This window comes from Panicum virgatum, chromosome 3N (assembly GCF_016808335.1).
Source record: "Panicum virgatum strain AP13 chromosome 3N, P.virgatum_v5, whole genome shotgun sequence".
In the NCBI taxonomy this organism is placed as follows: Eukaryota; Viridiplantae; Streptophyta; class Magnoliopsida; order Poales; family Poaceae; genus Panicum; species Panicum virgatum.
In genome coordinates, this window is record NC_053147.1 from 4157277 (window position 1) to 4185276 (window position 28000).

The 28000-nt window shown below is 47.7% G+C and overlaps 1 protein-coding gene, 1 long non-coding RNA gene and 1 other non-coding gene across 5 annotated transcripts; all 3 read right to left on the reverse strand.

The window, feature by feature from the left end:
• Positions 1-902: 902 nt before the first annotated feature.
• On the reverse strand, positions 903-1106 carry LOC120668210. Its single transcript, XR_005672308.1, has one exon. It is a non-coding gene; the product is annotated as a U2 spliceosomal RNA (small nuclear RNA).
• A 12757-nt stretch (positions 1107-13863) lies between these two features.
• LOC120666668 (PHD finger protein ALFIN-LIKE 8-like) lies at positions 13864-17481 on the reverse strand. Its single transcript, XM_039946571.1, has 5 exons — positions 17226-17481; positions 17090-17122; positions 15817-16045; positions 14495-14621; positions 13864-14396 (listed from the first exon to the last, which is right to left on the reverse strand). Exons 1-5 carry the CDS (start codon positions 17335-17337, stop codon positions 14124-14126), a joined length of 774 nt encoding a protein of 257 aa, XP_039802505.1. The 5' UTR covers positions 17338-17481; the 3' UTR covers positions 13864-14123.
• A 4750-nt stretch (positions 17482-22231) lies between these two features.
• LOC120666669 lies at positions 22232-27994 on the reverse strand. 3 transcript variants are annotated; one of them, XR_005671840.1, is made up of 5 exons: positions 27255-27994; positions 26697-26811; positions 23331-23450; positions 22422-23226; positions 22232-22308 (listed from the first exon to the last, which is right to left on the reverse strand). It is a non-coding gene; the product is annotated as an uncharacterized LOC120666669 (long non-coding RNA). The 3 variants fall into 3 exon arrangements; XR_005671839.1 differs by lacking the exon at positions 22232-22308 and having other exon boundaries at positions 22328-22561; positions 23179-23226; XR_005671838.1 differs by lacking the exon at positions 22232-22308 and having other exon boundaries at positions 22328-23226.
• Between the last annotated feature and the right edge of the window lie 6 nt (positions 27995-28000).

Consider the following 28000-nt stretch of genomic DNA (forward strand, 5'->3'; position numbering starts at 1 on the left):
GGGCCACCATAGACACGCGAGGATCGAGCAGAGGATCGGCGCTGTTCACGTGGCGCAGGACGGCGTCGGCGAGGTCTCTGCCTGCGCCTCTAACTAATCCGGTGGCCGTTGCAACCGGGGCCGCCATGGACGTCGGCCTCCGGGTATCGTTGTACATCAGAGCCTCAGAGCAGACTACCGAGCACCGGAATGCTTCTGAAGATGACGCCATCGTCGTCTTCTCTTGTCCTCAGCCGTCGAGCGTGGCCAGCGGATCGGAGCTCGAGCCGCCGGAACAGCACGCGTGCGTTTAGCATGTAGCTGCGACGACTGCTGTAATGGAAGAAGACAGCCTCGCTTGGCACGCAGGTGGCGCGGCGCAGCACCATGGATGCCGGCCGCTGGGAGCACGGATTACGGATGCGGGTAGCGGCGGCGGCGTGGCGAGCCGGGGCACGAAGCGGAGGCGGCGCTTGTGAAGGGCCTTGGTGGGGTCGGGGTGGCCGTTCGATCACGCATGTGCGTCCCAGATTCGACACAAATCGCAGTTGGATTGTGGTGACTGAATTCACTCCAACGCCGTCAAATTGGGTCCCTTCCATGATCGCGGGATGGTTGGTCGGTGTTTCATTTACCAAACACCACCCAAAACTACCCTTTTCTTTTTCTCCCACTCACTCCACAAAATTGAGATTTGGCGCGCTGACGCGGGGACGTATTCGCCGTCTTTTCTTCTAGTTTTTTCTTTGGGCGAATTAGCACCCACGGATTGCAGTAATCCTTAAAACTTGCCTTCATCTTTCCTCTGAAAACTCAGCTGTCAGGACCGAGGCTTTAGCACGGTGGAAGAAAGATAGCGGCTGGAGCTCAACCAAATACTGCCTTCAACTATGAGGCCCCATAAAATTTTCATTGCAATTTGGTTGGGGTGTGCCAGGCTCGGGGTATAGTCAACGCCCCAGCGACACTCGAGGGTCTAAGTGGCAAGCCATTGTAGTGGATCCTTCCCATAAAAAATAAATTTAATATCAAAGTAGGTACATAGACATAGCTCACATATCAGATATTAAATTGATAAATTGATAAGAAACAAATAATGACCTTAGCCGAAAGACGGAGAAAGGTATGAGTTGCTTCAGAGTCCTGGGTCTCCCTTTGTAGCCCCCTCCTCCGCTCCGCTATGCAAAACTCGATCATTTGTACACTTAACTGGTGTCAACGGATCGAGCGCTGCGCTGTGAAAAACGGATCGAGTTTGCCCATAACTGCGTCCTTTGTACACTTAACTGAAGCAGAAGGCAGCGCTCTGCTCAGTCACTTGGGCCGTTTGGGCTGTAAATTTCTTGGAGCGTTACGGCGCAGGGAGCGTCTTTTTCTTTTTTATATTAAAAAAATTTAAAAAATATATATCTGTTTTGAAAATTTTTGAAAATGGCCCCCGGTCATCCAAAGGGGAAAGCATCCCTGCTGGGCGCGAATTCGAAGCAGGTGGACGAGGAGCCAGCAAATCTTCCTCCAGAGGACAGCCACTACAGAGGCCACTAGCACCGAGAAGAGGAACCGGACTGGCTTGGTGATGAGGTCCCCCAGCAGGGAAAGTTCTAGCACCACAGCATGGCGCCAGGCTTGTTAGAATTGCCAAAACTAAATATTATAGACACATTACCCAAACTCTTAAAATAATCTAGTTCATGACAAATCAATTTAATGCGGAATAGCCCCTTGTTTAGTTCCCTTCAAAATTCCAAAACTTTACAAGATTTCACATCACATCGAATTTTTGAACGCATGCATGAAGTATTAAATGTAGCTAAACAAAATAACTAATTACACAATTTGTCTGTAATTTGCGAGACGAATCTTTTGAGCCTAGTTAATCCATGATCAGACAATAATTATTAAATACAAACGAAAGTGCTACAGTACTTTACAGCTTACCTTTTATGCATCTAAACAAGGCCTAGATTGGTAAACATTATACCAGCGTTAGCAGTAGCAACAGCCATTTTTACGCCTGATCCGTAGAGGAAGTAGGCATTCTTGTCGGTGTAGAAGATGCAACAGTGTATCGGCGACCTTTCGGGCGCCAACGGGAGTGTTTGGTCTTCCAAACCCCTCCAGTGTCCTTAGCGATCGAACAAGCGGTGGCTAGGGTTTTAGAATGACGTGAATGAGGTGCTAACCACGACCTTATATTTATAGGCACTGTGGGGTTGGGGACAGCCTCTGGAAACCGGCCTAATGGGCCTGCTGATCACAGCCCATTAGGATTTTATTATTAGGTTTTCTTAATCGCGTTTAGGTGGTTTAAATGCTTTCTTAACAGTGAAGATCACAATATTATCTTAACAGAAATATTTCCAACAAGGCCCAGGCTCTAGCCAGAAGCCCAGTCCCGACGACTTGCTGCTCTTGAGTTTGCAATGCCGTCGATGGCGAGGTCGCCGGAGAGTTCCTGTAGCCTGCGCCCGGTACAAGGAGCTCGAGGGATTGTGGGCTTGTTGGCTGCCCTTCCAGAATCGGCGGAGATGGTGAGACGGAGCGGCGCCAAGTGGGGGCCGGCATGGCAGCGGGAGGAGGAAGAGAAAGGGACTTGAGGGGATGTGTGGTGCTTACGCTGGTCTGCAGCAGGAAGAAGAGGAACAAGAGGCTGATGATGAGGAACTTCTTCATGGCGATCGACATTGGCTGCTAGCTGCTGCTGGTGCTGCTACTGCTGCTAGGAGGACGAAGGAAGGGAAGAGGGGAGGTGGAGGGAGGAGAGAAGGCAGCTCAGCTCGGGTGTGCCGTGCGCGCGTCCCCGGCCGGGGTAAAAAAGCTCCACAAACCGACCGCGTTGGATTCCGCCGCTGTGCGTGCAGCCTGCGAGCGGGCACCCCCGAGGGAGAACTGGAGAAGCTTGCGATGCGAGCGAGGGAGGGAGGGAGGAAGCCGCGCCGCGCCGTACGACGGTACGAGGCTCTGCGGTGTCAGTCGGACCTGGTGAAGGAGGAGAAGGGAAGGGAGCCGTCACGTCCGCCCACGAGTGGTCTGTTCCAGTTGCGCGCGCGCCTAGTGAACGCGGCGCGGTGGTCGCTCACTCGCTGGCCAGATGGTACCAGGTGCTCAGTGAAGTAAATATTCTATTTGGTTTGTGCTGTGCTAGGGAATAGTAATATTTTGACCGCTACATACGGTGTCAAACAAAGCCAGTTTATAAAACCAACTTCAGAACCCCCGCGTTATTGACCCTGAAGAATCTAACGAGACATTTGACCCGATTAGAGAATGGTTACTATAGCATCACTGTAGCAAATCATCGATTAATTACCGTCATTAGATTCATAGCGAAAAGTTACACCCATCTTTGAAAAGATTTTGCAAATAGACTTCATTTAGTATACCATGCATGTGAGATTCTTTTGTAAAATTGAGTAGAATGGGAGGAAACAAACAAGGGCAAAGTTGCTCTGGTTGATGGGATGACTCGCGCAGACGCTTGCTATTGCTTGTTTTGTGCCACACCCACACTTGGGCCTCACTCGCCTCAGGGTCTAGCCTCTCTTCTCTGCACTCATCGTACTCTAAATTGATCTTCTAAAAAGAATATTTCATCCTGGTCATCGAGATTCTCTACTCTACATTCAGTTTTTTCGCACTCATTCATCCTCTATTTTCTACTCTATATCAATTATACCGGACACATGTGTCAATTTTATTATTTTACCCTCACCCAACCGCCCTCACTCCCACCACTCTCTCCCCCCTCTCTCTCCGCCCCTTTTCCCCTGCTCCACCCCATCAGCGCGGCGGCTGTTGGCCCTCTCCTCCCTCCACCCTAGCTCGTCGCCACCGCTCGGCTCCTCCCTCCGTCGTGCCGGCCGGCCTCGAGCGGATCCGCGCGCGGCGCAGCCCTGGCGCCCTCTCTCCTCCCGAGCCACTCGGGGCCATGGCGGTCGGATCGGTTGCCCCTCTCTCTCGGCCGGCGCGGGGGACGAGCAGGGGCCTGGACCGGCCGGCAGTGGAGGAGGAGCTGGGGCCGCGGAGCGCGGGGCTGGCGGGGAGGAGCCGAGCCACGGTGCACGAGGCCGGTGGAGTAGGGGCCATGGCGGCGCTCGGCGGCGGCGGGCCAACGCACGGCGTGTCTGAGCGGCGAGGTGGGGCGGGTCAGGACGGAGCGAGGCCGGCTGCGGCTCCTTCCGCTCGTGGGCGCGCCGGCCGTGGCTTGGGGGGGGGGGGGTCCTGCGCAGTGAGCTTCACGGCGTTGGCGGTTTTGCTCGGCTCTGCTCGAGTGGCGCTGCGCCTATCCTGGTCTCCTCCTAGCGAGCACGCGTACTATCCTGCTCGGCTTCTGCGCATGCTCGGCTCGGCGAGAGCCGCGGCGGGGGCATGCGCAAGCGGCGAAGGCGGCGCGCGCGCGGCGAGCGGCCGCGGCCCTCCTCCATCTCGGGCCTCGCGGCGGCGCCCTCCCTCCCCTCCCCACCCCCCTCCCTCCACGCGCCAGGCAGCGGTGCACTAAATGAAGTCTATTTATAAAATTTTTTGCACGAATGAGTTGTAAATCACGAGACGAACCTACTTAATCCATAATTTGCAACAGCGATGTTACAGTAACCATCTGCTAATTATGAATTAATTATAGATTAATTAAGCTCACTAGATTCGTTTCGCGATTTACAACTCATCCGTGCAAAAAAAATTGTAAATAGACTTTATTTAGTGCTCCGAAATTGTAAAATTTTCTTTCAAAAATTTACGCTAAAAAAGATCTAAACACACCTCACTCGCTCTCGCTCGTGCACTACCACTGGTACTACCCGCCTAGCACGAGCAGCCTAGCACACCATGCGGCCGGCGGGCCGGCTCCAAGGATGCCCGCCGCGCCGTCCAAATAGAATTTTAGGGCAGAGCAACTTCGGTGAACATTTTTTGCGAGACTTTCGATCTTCTGTTCAGAAACGGAAGCGCACTTTTGAGTTTCTGGTTAAAATTTAGGATCTAGGAAACTATGAATTGGATTTATACTCCGTGGTTCATACGATTGATTGATGCACCGTTTAAAATATTGATTGACTCGGCTGCTTTATTTGTGGACCCACGCCACGAGCCATATCAAAAGGATTTGGGCCCAAGCTAAAATTTAGCACTTCCTAAATTTAGCCCAGTACATGATTTGGGTGGGGTTTTTTTCTCCCTTTATTGTAACGATGTTCATTTTATGCTAAGAACGACATGAATGAAATATACTTTTCATGAGCGCACGGATCACAGTGCAACTAGAGTGGTGGTTTTGTCTAGTTCCAACTTCCAAGGGCGGGAAGCTATATTTATCGGCACATTTGTGAAATCGTACAAAGGCTCCGCTCCGTTTACTTTTGGTGCAATCTTGTTTCCATTCTTTCCTGAGAATGAAGATAATAAACTGCAATACTTGCAGAAGTAAAATAGCACTGTGCATTATCAATCTATATCTAGCAAGGTGCTCAAAAGTGGGATTAGCACTAAATTATTTATTTGACCAAGTGTAAGCAGGACCATCATAATAATCCGTACAAGAAGGGGGAAAAACCACGTTGTATCATAAGATGGCAAGAGGTAGAGATTCTTACAATATTAGTACCTCTAGGTCCTCATTCATACACAAAGTGCTACCTAGATCACCCATACAGAAAAGGAAGATCATTCGGGTTATTTTACAACAAGATAGGTAAGACAATCCTGCCAAGTAGACATGGTTCTTCCGTGATACTGTAGGGATCATCACTAACCAAAGCAGGATATTAGAGCTAGCTTCGCATGCATGCGAGTACACCAATACCCAAAAAGGATCATTGGGTTATTTTACAACAAAATATATACTAGCTAAGACATCCTGCCAAGAAGACATGATGGTTCTTCCGTGATACTGTAGGGATCATCACAGAATCAGTAACCAAAGCAGCGGGGCAGTACAGCTCCGCATGCATGCATAGTACACCAATCCCCCGACTAGTAACCCTGGGACGAGATTGATGAAGACTTTGAACCCCAACTTGAAAAGAACAAGATACAGCTCGTCCAATGGTCGTGCTGGTTGGTGTTGGTGTTGGTGTTGGATGGGGGTGGAATATATAGAGGTTATCCAAAGGGTAAGGCATCCCTGCTGGATCTGGGCGCGAATTAGAATCCGGCGGATGACGAGCCCGCGAATCCTCCGTAGGAGGACGTCGTCCACTACAGAGGCCAGCAGCACCAAGAAGAGGAAAGAGACAGGCCTGGTGATGACGTCCCCCAGGAGGGGAAGTTGTAGCGCCTCAGCCCAGGCTCCAGCGAGAAGCCCGGTCCGGACAACTTGCTGCTCTTGATCTTGAGTTTGCAATGCCGTCGATGGAGAGGTCGCCGGAGAGTTCCTGTGGCCTGCGCCCGGTACAAGGAGCTCGCTGGATTCTGGGCTTGTTGGCTGCCCTCCCAGAATCGGCGGAGATGGTGAGACGGCCAGGGGCGGCATGGCGGCGAGAGGAGGAGGAGGAGGTGCGGTGCTTATTACGCTGGTCTCTAGCTCTTTTTTCGGATGCTGTATCCGTAGGAGGAAAATATGCCGCAGGTAGAAGAGGTACATAAGGATGAGGAGCAACTTCGTCATGGAGATCGACATTAGGTGCTACTGCTGCTGCTGCTGCTGCTGTGCTGCTAGGAGGACGACGGAAGCGGACGCGAGCTGCTGCGAAAGGAAGCGAAGAGGGGAGGTGGAGGGAGGAGAGAAGGCAGTAGAAAAGCTCAGCTCGGGTGCGCGCGACCCTGGCCGGGGTCTAAAAAAATGCTCTCCACAAACCGAACGCGTTGGATTCCGCCGCTGTGCGTGCCGCGTGCGAGCGGGCCCCCCAGTGGCGAAGGAGAAGGGAAGGGAACCGTCACGTCCGCCCACGAGTTGTCTGTTCCAGTGTGAACACTTGGGCCTCACTCACCTCAGGACATGACCTCTCTTCTCTTGCTGATGAACAATGCATGCAGTGCAGGCGTGGGGAACTGTAGTATCAAGCAGCGAACGATCCGGCCGTGTGTATGATGGCGGTCGTCCGCCGGGGCCGGCAGCCTCGCATAGATAGCAACTGCATTTGGAGTCCCGCCAAACGGTTCACTTTGGAGCAGCTCCAGACAAAGAGCCGCATTTGGAGCCCCTTCCGGCTTACAGTGGAGAGGTGGAGCCACGGTTTCGTGGCTCCGTGAGCACAGATGGCAACGGGTACGAAATATCCGCGTACCCGCGGATACCAAATCTGACGGGCGCGGATACGGGTTTGAGTTTGTGCCCGCGGGTACGGGCGCGGGTACAATTCTAAACCCAACGGATATCTTCAAACGGGTTTGAAAAATTGATACCCGAATCCACAAACTCGTAAACCCGCAAATAATGACTTTTGTGATGTATTATGTATGAGACTAGTTCATTATTTGCTAAAATTTATTTGTTTCCTCAAATAAATGGTGTTGATGTGTTGATTATTAGGTTATAATTTATTAATATTGAGATATAGAGGTGCATATTAATATTTACATGCTATTAAAATGTGCTTGTGTGCTTGATTTTCTAAAACTTGCGGGTATGCGGGCGTACCCGCGGATATGCGGGTATCCGCGGCTAGCGGGTACGGGTATAATTTTCTACCCGTTGCGGGTTGCGGGCGCGGGCGCGGGCACGGATTTTAGCACGCGGGTACGGATTTATGAAGTTGATATCCGCGCGAATTTTACCCGTTGCCATCTTTATCCGTGAGCAGACATCAATAGAAGCTGTTTTGCCAAATGTTTTTCAAAACAGCTCCACCTCCACCAGAGAAGCCGCTCCACTAAAAAAGACAGAACTGGAGCTGTTTTTGGAAGAGCATGAGCCTTACCAAACACGCCCATAGAAAGAAAAGCCTTGGGATCGAGCTAGTTCCGCTTGATCGAGTTGCCGGCGCCCTGCCAGAGAAGAGGCGCTCTCTTCATCGAGACAAAGGGATCATCGACTAAGGCCTTGTTTAGTTGGCAAAAAATTTGGCGACTTTTATAACACTAATTTTTTTGAACGAACGGGAACAAGACGGTGACTATTTCATTGATAGAGAAGAATGTTACAGCCGGCTAGCTGGAAGGGTAAGGAAAAAATTATTCTCGCGAAACTAAGAGCGCTAGATCTGTTTGCTCCGGCCTGTGACCACGTAGCCGCCTTTGCCTTGATGTTCGCCACTAAGGATAGTGTAGATGATTCTTGTCGCCAGAAAACCCTGGCATTCCTTTCTTTCCATACCTCCCAGATCAGTAGATCACAAGTAAGGTGAGGCTCCTGCCGGCTTTGCGGGATGCCATCGTCTACGTGGTGATCATATCCCACCAGTATGAGTATGGTCTCCACTCCCTCGGACGCCAACTTGGTTGTTGCGTCCAAGACCAAGAGGATATGAACTCCCAGATTCTTCTAGTGTACTTGCATTCTGCCAAAAGATGCTTTGCTGTCTCCATCGTCTGGTGACACAGCGGACAGTCCGGGCTGTGCTCCCATCCACGTCTTGCCAGACGGTCAGAGGTCCAAACACGGTCCTGCAAGATCAACCAAGCAAAGAGCTTGCACTTCAGCGGGGCCCATGCGCGCCAAATGGAGTTGAGGTGCGGTTCTCTGGTGGATCCTAAGAACTGCGCTTTGTATGCCGAGGCCGCCGTGTAATTGCCTGACTCCGTGAACTTCCAGCGGATTTGGTCGACGTGTCCAGCCCGCCGGAACAGCATGCGTGCGTGCGGAGGTCTGGTCTAGACCTTAACATTCGGCTCTGACATGGACGCCATGCCTTCGTCCTCGCCTCTCGCAATCGCTGCACCAACAGCACGAAAGGTCGACGTTGCCTCAGATGGCGCAGCGCCATGGATGTCGGCTGCCGGGAGCAAGGATACGGAGGCGGGTAGCGGCGGGAACGCGGCGGCGGCGTGGCTAGCCGCGGCACGAAGCTGAGGCGGCGCTCGTGGACGGCCACGGGCCACCCCTTGGCTTCTGTAGGCCGTTCGACCCAACACGTGCGGCCCGGATTGGAGAAGGTCGCGGTCTGACTTGGTCGTTTCCGGCCTCTCGGGAGCCGGAGGTTGGACGCATCGCGCCAGGATGGCGAGCGGCGGAGCTCGACGGCGGCGGGCGGCAACGCCGCTCGAGGACGCCGGTAGTCACTCCGCCGTGTCCTTCGACAGACTCGGGCATGTCAACGGCGACGACAGCCGACACAACAAGCAAGGACCTACGCACCTGCATGACAAACGAGCCTCTGCGTTGCGCGTGACCTTGCCCTGCGCCCCTGCGCCGTGGATGCCGCCATAACCAGGCCTAGCGGCCGGAGCAAAGCACGGTGCCTCAGCTCATCGGCGTCGGCATTGTGAACGAACGCATAGTACAGGACGGCGTCGGCGACGATGGCGAGGCAGCATCCGCGCCATGCATGGCGCGTAGTACAGGATGGTCGGCCCTCACCCGTGTTGGAGGCCAGTGCTTGCGCCTCTAACCACTCGAGTGTCGAGTGGTCTTGATTCTGCAGAGTCTTAATCTGACTTGGTCGCTATTGTTCTCGGGACCCTGATGGCGATGGAGGATCACGCGACAATGGCGCGCGCGTGGTCGGCGGCATGCTCTACGGCGCGCGCTCAGCCCCGGTCACGCCGGCATCCACCACCCGGTTGAGTACTCTGCTCCACGACGCGGGCGTCTCCGTTGCGCTCTGGAGCGGGGCGCCGGGCACGCAGGCGTCTAGCAACGGCTTGCAGAGGAAGCGGAGGCGGGTCGTGGCTGGAACGCGGCGGCGCTCTGGCGCTCCAGTCCATCACCACGGTGACGCTGCCGTTCCTTCAATCGTAGCCCGAAGCATTCTGTGATTCTGTCTACATCGTTAGCACGAACGCGGCGGCGGCGAGGCACGAAGCTGAGGCGGCGCTCGGGGCGAGCCTGCCGGGATCGGGGGTGGACGGTATTTCATTTACCGTCCACCCCTTGGGTACCTAGAGACCGTTCGATTCCACATGTGCGGTCTGGATTGGGCGCAGTCGCATTCTGGCTTTGTTGTTTCCGGTCTCAAGGATGGCGATCGGCGGAGCTCGACAGCGGCCGCGGCCCACGCTGGTCGATGACGGTGGCATGGCAATGCAGCAGCTGTGTCCTTTCGACGGAAGCCCGGGAGGGGGTATAGTCGAAGACGACAGCCGGCGCAACCCGCAAGGACCTCTGCGCGTCATCGTGCCCTGTGCCGGGGATGCCGGCCGGCGTGCCGCGGCCAAGGTTTTTTTTTCCGACCGGAATCGGTCCGGAAACTGCGGTTACAGGTGTAACCGGTCCGGACCGCCGGTACCGGCTGGTTTGAAACCGGATTGCAAAAAATAAAAAATTCCCAAAAAATCTCTAAAAATACTTCAAGTTGCGACGAATCTAATGGTGTCAAATTTTTTTAAATATTCGTTCATTTAGTATACTTTGCGGGCATGTGAAGTTAAACCAAAAAAGAAAAAAATAAAAAATGGGCTGGCCCATTAAAGCCCACTTTGGCCCGAATGCGCCGGCGACCTATGAAGAGTCCAGAACTCACCTCCCCCACCACCGCACGACCCAGAACCCTACCCGCCCCCCACCGCGCGACCCCTCCGCCGCCCCCACGCCGCGACCATGCTACTCAGGACACCGACTATGGAGCACCGCAATCACAGAGGAGAACGGTTGGACTGACGGACTACGACACTCCACAGTACTCTTCTTCCTCCTACATCGATACCTCACAATCTTTTCACTATCTCATACCTGACATCAGTATGCAGCCACCGAAGAAATGGGTGTACAAATGGGAAGACCCCCATTTTTACACTATGTTAGTTCAGGAATGGGAGACAACATCGGCGTGGACGGGCCAAACTTGGCAACACTATAAAGCTGAGCTGCTTAGAGTGCGAGGTATCGCTGTGTTGGCCACCGCCGAATACCAAACCGCGTCCCAAATGGGGGTCTTCCCATTCGTACGTTGAACTTTTATTGATGTGTATCAGTGTATGCACGATTATGACTATAGTATTTGTATGCATGCTTATGACTACGGTATTTGTATGCACGCTTATTACTATTATATTTGTCTGCATGATTATAAATTATTGTTTGGGTGTGGTCTTTTACATTAATATGTGCATAGCTCATGCTAAAATTTTTATTTATTTCACGCCGGAGAACCACTTTATAACCGTCAGTTTTTTTGTTTAAATCACCAGTTACCGCTCAAACCGGAGCAGTTTGCTGGCTAAACCGGGCGGCTAACCGGTAGAAACCAGTTAAACTGTCGTTTTTTGTTTGAAATTTGAATTTGGCCGATTTTTTTCCGGTAACCGGTTAAACCGGTCCGGTATACCGTAACCGGTGGGCAGCGGTTTCGTCCCACCGGTCGGTAAAAAAAACCCTGGCCGCGGCAGCCATAAACCCGGGTGCTCGCCTATTTTTTTTAGAGGCTGTGACTGGACCAGCCTTCCTGCAACGCGCTCCTCAGGGCAGCGGTCTCCTTGCTTCAACGTCGGCGGCATTTGTTGGGGGTGTTCTGTCCTCTGCAGGGCCTCCTCGGCTGCCGGCGTGCCTGCTTTCATCGCCCGTGTTGGAGGCCACTGCCTGCGCCTCTAATACTCCGGCCGTCTATGCAACGAGGTCCGCCATGGATGTCGGCCTCCGGGAGCAAGTATACGGTGGGAACGCGGCGGCGCTCTGGCAAGGGAAGGGACGAACCCAGGTCGGGGACGGACGGTATTTCATTTACCGTCCACCCCTTGGTACCTTGGAGACCGTTCGATCAGATATGTGCGGCTCGGATTCGGCGGAGTCGTTGGAGCCTGACTTGGTCGTCGTCGTTCTCGGGGGCCTGATGGCGCGGTGGGTTGCGCAAGCACGGCGCGTGCCGGCGAGGTGCTCCGTTTGGAGCTCCAGCCCACCTCCATGGTGACTTGCTCGTCCCTTCAGTTCAATCGTAGCAGGAAGGTCGTCAGCTGTCAGCCACACCGCCGCGCCATTGCACGCTGAGAGGTCAAGGGAATGTCCGGCTCCACTACCGGGCTTCGTCCGGCGCGAATGGCGGCGCCGCGCCTTACACTACCGGAAAACTCATAGTTGCCGAGTGCCCAAGGCAAAGCACTCGGCAAACACCTGGCACTCGGCATACCCAACCTTTGTGAGTGCCGGAAAAAAGACACTCCGCAAAGCCCTCTTTGTCATCAGGGGCTTTGCCGAGTGTGTTACATTCAGCAAACACTTCGCCGAGTGTTTTCCGGACTTTGCCGAGTGCATCTGGCACTCGGCAAAGACTCAGATTCCGGTAGTGCTAGGCCGCGGAAGCACGTTGGCGGCCACCACGGCACCACCCGGACTCCCTTCCTTGACCGGTGTTGTTCATGTGCCGTCTGCAGCTTCACTAGCTTAGCTATAGCCTCGATGCAAGTCTGCAAGTTGCATTTGCAACGGTGAGCAACAGCAGCGCGTCAGATTGGTCAGCAAGATCAATTTTTTCACCTGGTAGTATGGTCCATCGATCTCGCTTCTGAAGCTTGTACACGAGCGCTTAAAGGTTCTAGCTCAAGAACGAAGCCTGAAATCCTGAACATTCTGCAGGATGGAAGAACATTAGTAGTCAGCTAAAAGGTTTTTTACGTTTCACATGAAAAACATGCAATAAAGCGAATCTTGGCTGAAAAAGATGTTTGGATTCTAGTTGATTCAAAGCCATCTATTCTCATAAGAAGTTGGATCAGCTAATTAAGATATCAGATATGAGATGATTGAACCTGTATTTCCTATTGCCACTGAAAGTTAAATCTCGTAGTGCCAATTCCTGATCTTGATTTGCTCCATCTGATCCATGCGATTGAACACAACTTTCAGGCTTACACATTCTGAAATGGCCTTGCATTTTGCCCCGTGTCTATCCAGTCGGAATAGGAACTGAAAGCTGTCATGAACAGATCGCAACTAGAAACTAAGACTGATATACGCACATCCACACACCGGCAGGTCGTAACTTCACTTCCTCTTCCTCATGGCAGAATTCATCTGACACTGTCCAGAGTACAGACGCCGCGGCAGGCTGCAGCTTACCTAGCTAAGCCATTTGCAACGGTGACTAGGAGCAAACAGGTTTCAGTGAAATCGATGTAGTTAGTCGACTAACTCCAATTTTTCACACAAGCTCAGATTCACAGTTTCCATCTAGCCTGCGGATGCAGATACCTACTGACGCAATTTGATCCAAATGGGCTTTTCAGCATCAACAGAAAAGCCTGCCATTATCTTCCAATGATTACAACCGATGTGATTCATTTCTATCGATCATCTGACGGCCAAGTCTGAAACCTAACATAAGGATTTGTTGACATGAGGAAACCTGTACTGGTGCTTAGACAATGTCTGGCATGGTCGTCGTCGGGTTGCCTGAGCTGCTTGCTGGCTCCCGTGGCCGCTGCTGGTGCTCCGCCAGATGCGGCGTCCACGCCGGGGACGTGGTGGCACTCGATAGCGCCGCCAACATGGACGCCGGTGATGACGAAGCGCCGGTGCGACACCGACGACGAGGACGGGGTTATTGCTAAAATATTTATCTTACGCTATTGACAAATTAAAAAAACAGAAATTAAAACAGATTCTTCTGATGAAAGCCTGTCCTGACAAATGCTACAATGCTAGTATTAACAAACATCAAACCTGAGTAATAAGTGGGAAAAGTTAGTTTCGAACATGCAGGAGAGCACATAAAGGCGCAACGAACAGGCTGAGGCAGAACAATTCCGACTACACGTATGCCATCAGCATTTTCAGAGCACTAAGTCATGCATAGCAGGACACCAGTTGGGCCTTACCTTCTCTGAAAGATTTCTGTGTACCTGATGAACGAACCCAGTCAGGAAATGGCAGAGATCTAACTTTAAAACGACTAAATGATCATACATGGCATAGTTGGAATCTAAAGCACACAATTCAGTAGACTACAGAGCATAGATGCTTGAGGCCACACACACTACAACAGTCAGTCAGTAATCATAGTACTGACACTAAATTTAGATGGATCCTCAAGCATCAACGTCGACAATATGCGGACAAGGTATTCGAATCTATAGCTGCCCTAACCTGAGAATCTATAGTTGGCCATTCGGGTTTCCTAGATTCAAACCTTGGCCCTCTTGCTGCCTGTGCAGGAGGGGCACTTGTACTGCTTGATGTGTTCCGCTTTGGCTGGGGTGATCTTCACGCACTTGCCATGGAACCATTTCTCGCACAGGTCACAGCAGATCCAGAAATCATCATAACTTTGGCCGCATGCACCACACAGAGTACTCTCATGGTCTTCCTGTGGTTCCCCATCCTCCCCTTCACTCTCCTCCTCTTCCTTTGGAGGTGGCATCTTCGGGGCCCTTGAGTTGGGCTCTGACTGGTGCGGCTGTGTATATTCACCAAATATTCAGTGTCAAAAGAGAATCATAGAGTAGTTGCCTACTTGTCATGTAAAATGATGACAGTGCAATTGAAACTTCATACCTTCGAGCCAGTTTTGTTACTCTTATTGCTATTTTTAGGGGTTTTGTCTTTGGGCTCTTTATTGGCGGTTCCTGTGACAACCTCATATACTGTGGGAAGGTTATTGATCATGGTGAAGAGCCGTTTCCTGTAAGCCAATAGTCAAAAGGTAACTCCATCAATGTCAAATAGCTTGAAAACAAAGAATTTTTTGTCCCTTATGGTTAACACTGGGAGATCTTTGGACACAAGGACTTCACATGAAACATATGAAATTAAATAATATCTGAGAAGAAGAAAATGAAAACACTTGTCTTGAAGGGGCAAGACAGGGCACATCAAAGTAATCATGGAATGAATAGGGCAAGTTATTGTCAAATATATCAGAACACTCTCGTATAGCATTTATGGTCATTCTAAAGGCTGAGGTAATTTTGATACCAACTAAATATTATTAACCAATTTAATGAAACAGTATGGGTGAAGATATATTTGGAAATATTCAGCAGCATTTAAACCTCCATCACCAGTGATCAATTCATCCCACACCAATGTAAGAGCCCACATTACTAATCCTAACAATGGATATGCAAGCTGGCATGTATTTAGAAAAAGTTGGATCTTTAACCATGCATTCTAAGCTCCACCTGACAGTATACAACTAACTTAAACAAAAAGAAAGGTTCATAGCATCCCAAACTAAACTGTAGCTCAAGGCCAGCGTACAGATGTAACATTTGGTTGCATGCAATTTTCATGTCTAAGCTACAGCTATACCTGGCAGGAAAAAAACTGAAAGGCCTCGGAAGTGAAAACAATGTGAATAAGCTGCCAAAGTAGCAAAATTTAGCTATTTCAGAAAAATGGAACACTAAAAGTAAGCTTGAAGATAAGGATGTTGTAGGTTTAGTTGTAAGTTGACTACTCAATAACGAAAGCAGATGGAACCATTGCACACTTGACATGACTAAGATATGCAACAAGTGAACTGACATCCAAATAAAGGTAATTCCTTTAGTGTCATGGAAGCACAAATAAAGCACAAATATGGATTATTTCCCGGTGATCATATAGAGAAAAGCCTTCAATCTTTCTTCCTTCATACATATTGGATAAAATAACCAACATACCATCATCTTCTCCTTATCCTCTATCTATCTAACTAATCAGTGACAATCGCTTTCCACTATCACTTCTCAATCAAAATCTAGGATCCTGATACTATCTTATTCACGTTTCACAACTATGAGATACTTAAAGAGATAAGCCAAAGCCCACGGACATGAAATAAATCAAATACATTAACAGAAACCGAATTCTTATAATAAGAACAAATGAAATACCTGGATTCTTTGTCGAAACTAAACCTTGCTCCAAAATAAAATGCAACAGACAATAACCAAGAATCACTATGCACAGCAACAAGTGACAGCCAATCTTTTTCATTCATCCCATCACGTGCAAAGTTAATTCCCAGAGCTGGTTCTGGGAGTTCAGGAGGGACCTCCTCTGCAGGCAAGTTCACTTCCCATGTTTCATTGGGAAGTCCATATAAACATAGGTTCTCCTTCTCTGGGAAAAAAAGAAGATATTTTCTCAAATTAGGTGGTCATGGTCCTAAAGCGGGATTTTCGTAACCATTAAATAAGCAGGTCGACAAGGATGACTGATCCATCCATTTCAAATTGATCATTTCATGAAACAAGGAACTGGAACACAAAAGTGCAGACTCTACAACAAAATGCATAAAAGAAGTCTTCATGGCCCCTTGTGACATTACAACATGAATAAATCAGTTCCATATACATCAACCAATAAGAAGACTATTGCCCATCGGCGCTATTTTCTCTCGCTCAGGGCCTGTCCATAATAACAAGTGACCAAGGTGCATGCCCTTGTTTCCATGTAGGATGGACAAGTGGGGAATGACGACTTAAATCCTGGGAAAGGTGCAGTGACATAATTGTTTGCTACACACCCATCCCCAAACTGAATCATTTAGGTGCCCAGAAAGGATGACAATGTTGACTTGTACAAGAAAACAATAATGTTATCCTGACACTCCCATCGCTTGACATCACGCACTCACGAAAACTCCCGGAAATACCCCTCGTACAGTAGCAGAAAAAACTAGTGAAAAGTCGTTGTCCGGGAGCATAGCAGTAAATGGACAGGAGCACCACTTTTGGAGATGACTGGCCGGCCGCGCGGTCGACCAGCTAGATTATCAGAAGATAAGGATTCCCCACGTCCCCCTTTCAGCTTTCCCTCCCCCAGATGAGCTGTTGCAACTGTACGTCGCGAAACCGTAAACGAAGCTCAGTGGTCGTCACCCGCAAGAACGTCGCGGGATCCGCCGGCCAAATAGCCTCCCGGGGCACACCGAAACCAAAATCCGGGCGGAGAACTCCAGAAATCAAGAGGGGAAACCTCGAAAATCAGTTGAATATGCACCCCCAGATCGGTCCTCCGCGGGAGCTCGCAGAGATTGAAAAGCAAAACGCTCCAAATCCGCTCAGTAACACCCGAATCCGCACCCCCGAACCCTAGAAATCCCAACCGAATCTGGGGAGCAGAGCAGAGCAGGGCAGGCAGAGAGAGCGAGCTCAAGCTCACCTGGGTCGCACATCATGTAGAACTTCTCCACATCTGCAGAGAGCCAGCGGGAAACCAGTGAGAACTCGGAGCCCCAGACGGAGTCGGAGGGGGGGGAGGTAGGTGAGGCGAAGGCGAAAGGCGAGGCGGGGGTTACCGGTGGTGAGCGCCCTGATCAGGCCGGCCCGGCGCGCGCGGAAGTCCCGGAAGACGTCCTCCGGCGAGCGGGGGACCGGCGGCGGGCCCATGAATCCGCCTCCTCCGTCCATTGGCCTCCCAGAGCTTGCTCGCTCGCTCGGAGAGGGTAGGGTTTTGGGAGAGGAGAGGGGAGCTGCTGCTGGGGATTGCGAAGCGAGGACGATGAGGAGTCGATGGGAGGAATTTGGAAGCGTCGGCGCCGACCGAGGCAGGCGAAGCGAAGACTTCTTCGGAGAAGCGATGGGCCCCACAAACGCCGCGCACCCGCGGGGCTCTATCTGAGCCCACTACCGGCCCGTTTAGCCCACCAGTAGATAAAATGATTTCTTTTACAGTACAATCCCAACAAAATTCTATTTGTTTAGGAGTCCTAAGTCCTAACATAAAGATTCCATGGAGGCAACGTATTAATGATTAGTCAAGGTACAAGTTGGATGATTATTAGTCCGATCTCATGAATATCATGAGAATATCATGAGCATTAAATTTGCCGACATTGTAGAAAAGATGAGTGTCATAAGATGCGAGAGGAGTATTATCACCTTAACATTAACACTCTTTTGGCTCGATTACCTAGTTCATAGACTCAGTAACTGTACTATGACACTCCCCACTGAGACTTACATAGGGATTCCCACTCCGATTAGCTTGTTGTCATGGATAGCAAGTTTCTTGGAGAAGTTTGTTTAGAAGATTATTGGTAAGGATGGCAAGGTTTGGGTCGGGTGGACTGTCTGGGCACCCAAAATCGAAACCCGAACTTAAAATCCGAACCCGACCTGAGGACCGATTCGGGTCAAAATCCATCCCCGAAACCGAAACCCGCGAATACCTGAAAACCGATTGGATATCCGAAACCCGCTTTGTATGGCAATATAGTAAGTGAAATAAGTAATTCCTTATAAACATATACAAGATATATATAATATACATGTATAAGCAAGAAGCAATAAATAGTAAATAATTTTCTAAGTCAACTTAGAATAAACTTAGTAGTCTAAGTATACTTATTGCTAAAAAATACTATAAAATATGAGTTTTTACTCCAAACGATTATCCATTGGGTATCCACGGGTGAAAAACCAAACCCGAAACCGAACCCGAAAACCGTGGGCGAAAAACCATCCCCGAACCCGAACCGAACCATTACCATCCCTAATTATTGGGGCACTAGAAATACACTTATTTTAGGTTGGAGGGAATAAAAATCAGTGTATCCAAGTAGCCTGATTTGAATTTTGAGCCGGTTATAATTTAAGGCAAGGGAAGCAACTTGCTAATTTGAATTTGAAATCAGTTGTAATTTAAAACTTATTTTTAAGAGAAAAAAGAGAATAGACATACATATATAGATCGAGAACAAATTAAGATAGAGGATAGAGGATAGAGATATAGGTTTCTGTGATATTGATAGAGAGATTGATTAAATAAAAAAATGGAATGGTTAAAACAATAAATCCTTCAAAAGTTTTGCTACTATTATATATATAAGAGGCTGTAAATACATGGTAACACATATATGGCCTGCAGCTGTGCTGTAAATTGATGCCTATCGTGTCCACTATAAAGAGCACTGGCAGCAGTCCATCGGATCAACACCAAGCTCATAAAACATAACCTTCAGTCTCCCCTTACGTCCTGTTGATTTTCTAGACGAGGATGACGAACGCCAGCCGCCTGTTGATTTTCAGCCTGCTAGTCATTCTGGTGTTATCCTCATGTATGCTCTCTCTCTCTCTCTCTCTCTCTCTCTCTCTCTCTCTCTCTCTCTCTCTCTCGGGTAAACAACGTGTGGCACAATCTGTCTGAATCTTTGGTTCGTTTCAAATTTCTACTGATCATATATAGGTACGGTGACGACGGCCACAAGGAATGCTGCAAGTCTGTTGATCGCCAAGAACTGCAAGCAGTTAGTCTTCCATATGGATTGTAGTGGTAATAAAGGCGCGGCGGCATGCTTCGGCATATGTAACAGTAGAACTCCTCCTGGTGGGCCTTATGGCAAGCCCGGAATTGCTTGTGTTCCTGCAGGGTGCCAATGCACGTACTGCAGCTAATGGTTGCAGCAATCTTCACAGCCGGGCCATGTAGCCTAGAGCATTAATATAATCAATAACTTTGTATGGATGAAAAATTACTGGGCATATTCACATGATATGTTTTTCTCTCTTTTAAACTGACATATAGGCTAGGAGACATAATACAGTCTATTACTATTACTTCTTTTGCAGTAATATACATTCTATTACTTATTTTAGCTTGTCTGCTTTTGTTTATTTCGATCGGCTTGTTCCAGCATATTCTCTCACAGAATACTATTAAATCAGCCGAAATCAGCCGGATTTTTTTTCCAGCGGAACAGAATCATATATAAACTCGGCCGGGTGGGGAAAGCCCGCCCCACCGGTATTAGCTTAAGAAAAAGCCTCGGCTTCCCCGACCGAGAAAATCCCCGAACCCTGGCCCCGCCCTGACACTGGGAGACGTAACCCCTGGGGACTACCTGCCTGGGCCATGTAAGGGTCCTCAGGCCGACCTGGGTCGTCTCACAACCAGTGCTTTGGCACACGGGGCCAGCGAGAGGATTTTTTTACCCTCAGCCTGAAATTCGCTCCCACGGGGAGTCGAACTCAGGACCTGAGGGGTGCCGCCGGAGTGACTAACCAACTGGACTAGCATCCTTTGGCAACAGAATCATATATCTGCTAGACTCTTTTTAGTAGATCCTCCACTGACCAATGCAAATTCACATGCTTACAAGTAGGCTTGAAAATTTGGACTGCACTAAAAACATTCTTCTCATTCTGAGTATCATCGTGTCCACAAGCCGATTCAGTGAAACTGCTAGCATCAACGCCTGTAAAACTTCTTGTGTATAAAAGCGAGGCCACATCTTTTATGAAAAGCCACATTACCTAAACTAGTTCCGACTAGAAAACCCCGCGGCTTTGCCGCGGGTGGCCAGTGGATGTACTCATGGTTTTCGATGACAATAGATAGAAATTTTTTTTATAGGTTTTATAATGATTGGCATGAAGAGAACATATTGTATGAAATTGAAATTTAAAGGCACCTGAACTTGTAAGCTACTAACTGGACATTAGATATTGGCAACTTTTGTGCATTTTATTTTTCAGGAATTCACATATGTGTCCACATTGGCATTTAGAAGGGCTGTGATACTTGACAAGAGTTGCTAAAATCATAAGTAACACATATATCTAAATTTCTGCTTTTCTCTAAAAAATATTTATATTTCTGCTAAATGTTGCCATTAATCGTCCACAGACGCAAAGTTTCAAGTCTACAAAAGGAGCGCACATGTAGACAGCTCACTCCAGTTATGGATCAAATCCCAACTATTAATTATCTTAGGAGATGGCTTCAAGTGCACGGTAGATTTGTGTTGATGAAATAAAAAAACAGGATTTAACCAATGAACAAAGATGATGCATGGTCTACCTTGCATGGACATATTCACATAAACTTTTTTACCAAGCATGCTTGGAGAGTGGCATCAAAGTTACTGCTAATTGGGGCAAGGAACATTGTTGTACATCTAAAAATCATAAGCTCTTATCTTGTACGTGCTTGTATTAAAGTTAAGTATTGCATGGATTGTTTCCATTTCATGTTTGTAGCTTGACTGAGCTCTATGACTCATATATTGAAAGCTATGTCAACTATGTTGTCAAATGTGACCCATTGTGTGTGTGCGTGATTAAATTGAATGTGAACAATTCCTGAGTTCTTTAGGCTCTGTTTGGTTTCAACAGCATAAGTCATAAGTTCCGTCACATCGCATGTTTAAACACCAGTTAGGAATATTAAGTATAGGCTTATTACAAAACTAATTTCATAAGTCGTTATCATACGAGATGAATCTATTAAGCCTAATTAGTCCACAATTTGACCACTGATTGCTACAGTAACTATCCTCTAATTGTTAATTAATTATACTTAAAAGATTCGTCCAGACACTTAATTGCAACTTATGCAATTAGTTTTAGATTAAATTGACATCTGTACAATTGATTTGATAACCAAATCGATGTGACAGCTACTTGTAGAAACCAAACATCTCCTTGATCATTTATGGATGCTTGGTACTAAAATGGCCTTGGTGGCCTTTCAACGAAAAAAAGGCATTAGTGTGCATTGTCGGCAAATCGGCCATAAACTCCAAGCGACACGTGCATCCTCTCCCTTCTCAATCGCACAGCAGCACAGGCGCGCGCACAGACACCCAGCCATTTCTCGATTCATGGCACGACGATGTGGACACGCGGCCCTTCTTTCTCACTCTTGTCTGGGAGTATGTGAGCGTTGTTGTTCGCTAATTTTTTTTTTTTTGCATCTTGTTCATTTCATATCTCTCCCACGCAGCACTCTCTCGTTGTTTCTCCACACAGGCGGCACGGCAGCAAGCCTGGCGGGCGCGACTAACAGAGCGCGGCCATGGGGGCGTGGGCAGCTCTTGCAGCAGCGCGGGGTGGGTCGGCCCCGGCTTGCGGCGCCGTGGTCTGGCGGGAGGCGAGACGGCTTGACAGGCGGTGTGGCAGGCCGGTCGCCGGCTCCTCCGTGTCGACTCCTTCTCCTTTTTTCTCCTCCATGGTGACCCGGCGGGCAGGTCGGCGACTCGGCGACGACAAGCCGGTGGTTGCAGCAGGAGGAGCGAGGCGGCCCCTGGCTCCTCCTGCATGCGTAGCGGCGCTGCTGCCAGCGCCCAACAGCGGCTCGGGCAGGCACTACAGTCGCGCGGCGGCGGAGGCGGCCCCTGGCCGACGGCCGGTCGAAGGCGGCGCGAGGAGTCTGGACGCGGCGTTGCCGCGTATGGCCAGTGGGCAGGCCATAGAATTAGGATTAAAAGTTTGTGAGTCTATGTTTTGCAAATTTAAAAGGCTGTATAACAGAGAAAATGAGGTGATTGAAAATAATTGCATGTAAAACTACCGTCGTCAGCCATTCCATGCAATTTACTCATCATCATATTATGAATAATGGTACTTTTTGTAGATGTATAGTTCATCTGCCAATGTAACCTGCAGTAATCCATTTCAATAATCAAATGGTATGCATGAGAATACATGACAATTAGAAGCAAACAATACACAGCTGACAGTAGTTTAAAGAAGCCTTTTGATTTAGTTATTACAGAAGAACACTTGGCACCATATGGATAATGCTCACAAGTGTGGACGCCAACCCCTTCCTTGCCTATATGCAGGCACTTGCCTGTGTCTTCCTTGTTGCCATCCATGGAGAATTTGCCTGATACCATGATATTATATGTACCTAAGAGTGTTAACTTGCTGTCTTGTTTTGACCACAAGTATAACTAATTTTTTGGTTTGGGGCGGTTCAGAAATAATTTGACATTGTGTAAATTGCAAAGCATCTATTATAGTAAATCCATGTAACTGGCGTGCATGTCCAGCCATTTCTGATCATTTATAATATGAAAGTTATGCAGTAAAAAAATGTCAAATGCTCGATCATTTTCTGGAAAAAAAGGTCAGATGGTCCTACCTGGAGGTAATTGTGAAAACATGATTGCTCTTACCCAGCTTCTATTAAAAGCTAATAATATATGTATATCTCTAGAGGGCCTCACACAGGTGTTAAACATTACGCCTATAATGCTGTATGGATTTCTGTACCCTTAATGAAAGTAATTGCAAAATAATTAACTGGCCCTAGCTAGCTGCAGTGCGTTTCTAAGAAAACATGCAAGTCAGTTGGGCTCACTGAATTCCTCCAAATTTGTAAGAATATAGCTATGTTGACAACCACCAACTATTCGATTCAGTCAGACTGTCAGCCTGAAAGGCCTTTCGGGATAAAAGCCTAAACTACATCAGCCCTGTAAGATTTCATCCCTATACAAATGTAACAGTAAAAGAATGACATACCTTTAAGTAGATTTAGGAACACTGCTCCAATCAATGACTTTGGCTTAGCTGTAGCAACACCAACTTCAGATTACAGTTCATGAAGATTGCCAAACTACTTTCACAGTTCGGATCAACATAATAAGAAATGATGAAAAGTTTGACAGACAAACCTGCTTGAAGATCAAGCATCTGAATTAGCATGAATGTAATATTTACACCAGGTACAGCAAAGGGATATTCCCACAACTCTCTATCACCATTCTTCTTACAAAGAGTTCCTGGAAGGATTTCTGCAGAGAAAGGGACTCACTGTGTTGAATTTGGGGCCCAATTTAAAAGGACGTAGTTCAACATAGTGGTAGTAACTGGATTTCCTGTTGTTCTTTTCTAATTACATAATGCAGCATAGCTGGACAAATATAACATCTTTACAGCATCTAAAAGATAAATTATCGATCCTTTCTTCATTTAATGAAATCATGAATGGATCATTGCCTGTTCAATTGCCACAGTAGAAAGAATGCAGAGTTTCAGTGAAATTCCAAGAAACATGTAAACTATGCGAATCCTTTAGATCCTTTTGAGCTCAAGCTCAATAAATAACATTTAAAGCCACGGGACGCATAGGCTGACATTGCAGAAATGTTGAGATGAATGTGTTGTACCCTTACTGAAGGTAATTGCAAAAAATTTAACTGGCCCTAGCTAGCTGCAGTGAGTTTCTAAGAAAACATGCAAGTCAGTTGGGCTCACTAAAGTTCCCTTGCCATGCCATCTCCTTCAACTGATCTGTAGACCTGAAAACTGTTCAGTTCCAGGAAAAGAAGCCAAAGGGCCTTCCGTGCTTTCTAGTGGAGATATGTGTCAGTACATAACCAAAATTAGATAGAACTGAGGAAAGGGAGATGGAAATGCATGCTATAGATTCCCTTGCAGAACTGAAACAATTCAGATATCCTTATTTCTTAGGACATGGGAGCACCAGTAACAAATTATTACTAATAAGGATAACAACTCATAAGCAAGGATATGATTGTTGTACATTTGGATCAATTGGCTAATTTAAGGTGTTCTTTCCACTTTTTTTAATACCGACATGTGCCTAATTAAAATGATGGATTTAAAAATGAAATGTGCAAGCCTCAGCCGCGTGGGAGCCGGCCGGCTAGCCGCGTAGAGCTGCGCAGCGCTGCGCCCCCTGCGGCCGTGGTGCGCAGTCGCCGGCGGCGCTCTGGTGGACTGCAGGTTGATTTCAGAAAACTTTAGGGGCTTATTCAAAAATATTTTTGAGAGAGGAGAGTGGACGGCGGGTGGACGGCGGGTTGTATTTCTAGAAAGTTTGAGTACTTTTGTGCAAAATGACCGGAAAACAAAGATTTGGGCCGTCCGCTCGGCCGATCCGATGGCCGGGAGAAGCTGGCGACGTGGCCCGCTCCCATGCCAAGGGAATTGGCCAGGAATCGTGAATGCATTGTGACGTTCAACAATATAATAGTACATATACACCCTCTATTCCAAATTATAATTTATTTGACTTTTATGACACCAAGTTTGACCAGTCGTCTTATTCAAAAAAAAATTGTGCGAGCATAGTTAAATTTAAGTCATTCTTGAAGAACTTGTATTGATAAAGCAAACAACAACAAAAAAGTGATATTTTGCATAAATTTTTGAATAAGACAAGTGGTCAAACTTGGAGTCAAAAAAGTCAAATGACCTATAATTTGGAACGGAGGGAGTATTTTGCTAACATTGTAAATTAAAGCATCAAACAAGGCTGGTTATAAAGTGAAGTTGAGTTGTTTTACAAAATACCACAATTGAAGAACTTGTATTGATAAAGCAAACAACAACAAAAAAGTGATATTTTGCATAAATTTTTGAATAAGACAAGTGGTCAAACTTGGAGTCAAAAAAGTCAAATGACCTATAATTTGGAACGGAGGGAGTATTTTGCTAACATTGTAAACTAAAGCATCAAACAAGGCTGGTTATAAAGTGAAGTTGAGTTGTTTTACAAAATACCACAATTTCATCTTTTAGTGGTTGTTAATTCAGATTACAGTTGAAGGTAACTTTTAAAGAGTAGGTTTTACAAGAATACTAAGAAAATTAGATGCAAGTATTTACTTTGTTGGGGGTATATGTTTAATTACCTCTTGTCTGGATTGGTTTGATAGTCTCTTGCATATTTGGAAGAGCATTAATTTTGTGAAAGACTTCTAATAAGTTCTAAGGTATCGTAATAATATAAGTTCTAAGGTATACGAATAAATAGAAGAGGGTATTGCAGTGGCATATAAGCCGGATGCAATATAGATATGTGTTGTAAGCCATGCGTTTTGCTTTGCACAATAATATCGCGTTTATAATTTTCTAATGACAGCTCACCCACTATCAGTATAGCTAATTCATTGATATTTGGCATTTCACGCTCGGTAAGCTCTTGACCATCAGGTCCTACAATGCGGATGCTTACGTCGACTCCTTCATGTTCTCTTAGTATATCACGTGGATGTCTAAATTCTTTTACTATAGGATTATATTGATCAAGCATTTTTATCAAGCTGTCAACAATTTCCGGATCTAAATCAGCACTCTCAGGATCTTCTTTGTTTACAGCACGGATTCTATTTGCAATCTCGTTTTCAGTGTCATATATATATAGCTGAGCAAATTGGGGTGTCTCATTTGGTGATGAACTTGACCATTAATTCGAAAGACACATGGTCCATTGCCTTGGTTTATTGATTTGTCTATATTTGCACCCATAGATGTAAAAGAAAATAAGCTGTTATATTGCCTTATTCTCTGTATAAAATGTTTAGATTTTCTACCACCATTATGATTAAGTAGGTTTATTAATGGTTCAGGGGGATTGTTAAAAGGTGGGAGTTTAATCTTCCCTTCCTTGTAGCACGAACTATATGTAACCTTTGTGCGAACTGATTTTTTTCTTTCTTCATACCAGAACACTGCACCACAGTGTTGGCATTCATTATTTGCCTTGCCATAGTATGATCTATATGGATATGATGTTTTTAGGTGCTCGATATATGCGGCAGAGAAATAGCTATTATTCATTGGACTGATATAGCACGGTGTTTTCTTTTCTAAGTACATAGTAGTTTTTTCTTTTTCGCTCCTGTTTTTTCTCTTCATCTGTTTTGTGTAGATCAATATCTACTTTTGAAGGTCTCTTAGTACGTGGCATTTTTACTATCACGCATAATATTGTTCAAAGTTCAAAATAAAATATTAGTAATAATTCCAAAGAAGCTGAATATGCAATAAATATTACAGATTAGAAGTGTTGCATAAATATCACAGATTAGAGGTTTATTTTGAATAGTTTCCATGCTCAGAACCATAGAGTTAAAAGGTAAAAACAGATGGAAATATAGTACTTATTTATTTAATCAATATTTTTCCTAGTTGAATGCATCTAAGTGATCTTGTCTGGTTATATGAGAATGTAATTCAGATTGCAGCGAAATAATTTATGTATAAAATGAGCAAGATTTTGCTTCTCTTACCTTTTTTTCCACAGAACTTGGAGTGATCTTGAATGGTTTATGGTTACGTGAGAATGTAATTCAGATTGCTTGTTCCTCTTACTTTTTTGCACAGAACTTTGATTGAGCTGTACACCTGCAAGCATTAAAGTCTGTATTAGTTTTTTTATGAGATTACTACTATATAATACATGAACCAAATATGACATGTGTATTGCTGATTGTTATCTGCTGGGGCCATACATGGAATAGATATACTAAGTGAATGAAGCTATACGGTAGGCTGGGCATTTTGTCAAACACTTTGCAGGTAGTGGAGGTAATGTTGGTTGCCTTTGTGTGTGCTTGCAAGTCGTGAGGAGCAGGCTCGAGTCAAGAGCAGCAGCCAGGCTCGGCGCAGCTCGACTTGTTGGACCTTATCTTGTAGCTCCATGGGGCTAGGGAGGTGATGGGGCAGGAGGCAACGGGTGGGGGAACCAGGCGGTAATCGCTGTTCTTAGCATCTCGGCCGCGCTAATGATCGACGAGGGACAGGAGCTTGGCGCAGGATGGGGCGCCGTGGAGGATCTGGAGCAGGACCTGCAGGAGGACGCCGATTGACTGTACCACCGGCCACCATTGCTGTTCTCAGTATCTTGGCGATGGACAGGAGCTGGGCGCAGGATGGGGTGCCGTGGAGTATCTGGAGCAGAACCTATGGCCTCCGTCGAAGAGCTGTGGCTCCACTGGTCGCGCCCCCTATATTCGTCGCCTCTTGCCGATCTGGCCCGGCGCTCGGCCTGCCGGTCGCTGCTGCGCCGAGCCGCTAGGCGTCCCTCAGCGGCGCCGCCCAGCGTCGCGCCTCCACTTGGCCTGACCCCACGGCCGCTGGGAGCAGCGCAGCGCCGCGCTGGCTAGCACTGCGTGGCCTGGCCGGCTGGCCGATGGCCATGGCGCCCTTGCTGGCTGGGGATGCGAGACCACGAGGCGGACCGACGGCGCGCGGTGGCGGTCGGGGCGGCGGCAGCCCCGAGCGGGGGCGTAGTGCGGCGGCGGCGGCGGCGGTCCGAGCGGGACCACGAAGGTACAGCGCTTGGTGTCCGGCGGAAGGTGTGGTGGACTGCAGGTTGATTTCTAAAAACTTTAGGAGCTTATTCAAAAAATATTCTGAGAGAGGAGAGTGGACTGCGGATTGTATTTCGGAGAAGTTCGAGGACTTTTATGCAAAATGACCACAAAACACAAGATCCTGGCCGTTCGTTCGGCCGATCCGACGACCGAGAAAAGCTGGCGACGTGGCCTGCTTCTCTGGTCTCGGAATTAGCCGAGAATCGTAGGGTAAGATG

Coding starts and splice junctions, on each gene's coding strand:
- LOC120666668 (XM_039946571.1), bottom strand. CDS start 17,337: ATGGACGGAGGAGGCGGATTCATGGGCCCGCCGCCGGTCCCCCGCTCG. Junction 16,046..17,089: donor CTACATGATGTGCGACCCAG/GTGAGCTTGAGC, acceptor TTTTTTTCCCAG/AGAAGGAGAACCTATGTTTA. Junction 14,397..14,494: donor GTAACAAAACTGGCTCGAAG/GTATGAAGTTTC, acceptor GAATATACACAG/CCGCACCAGTCAGAGCCCAA.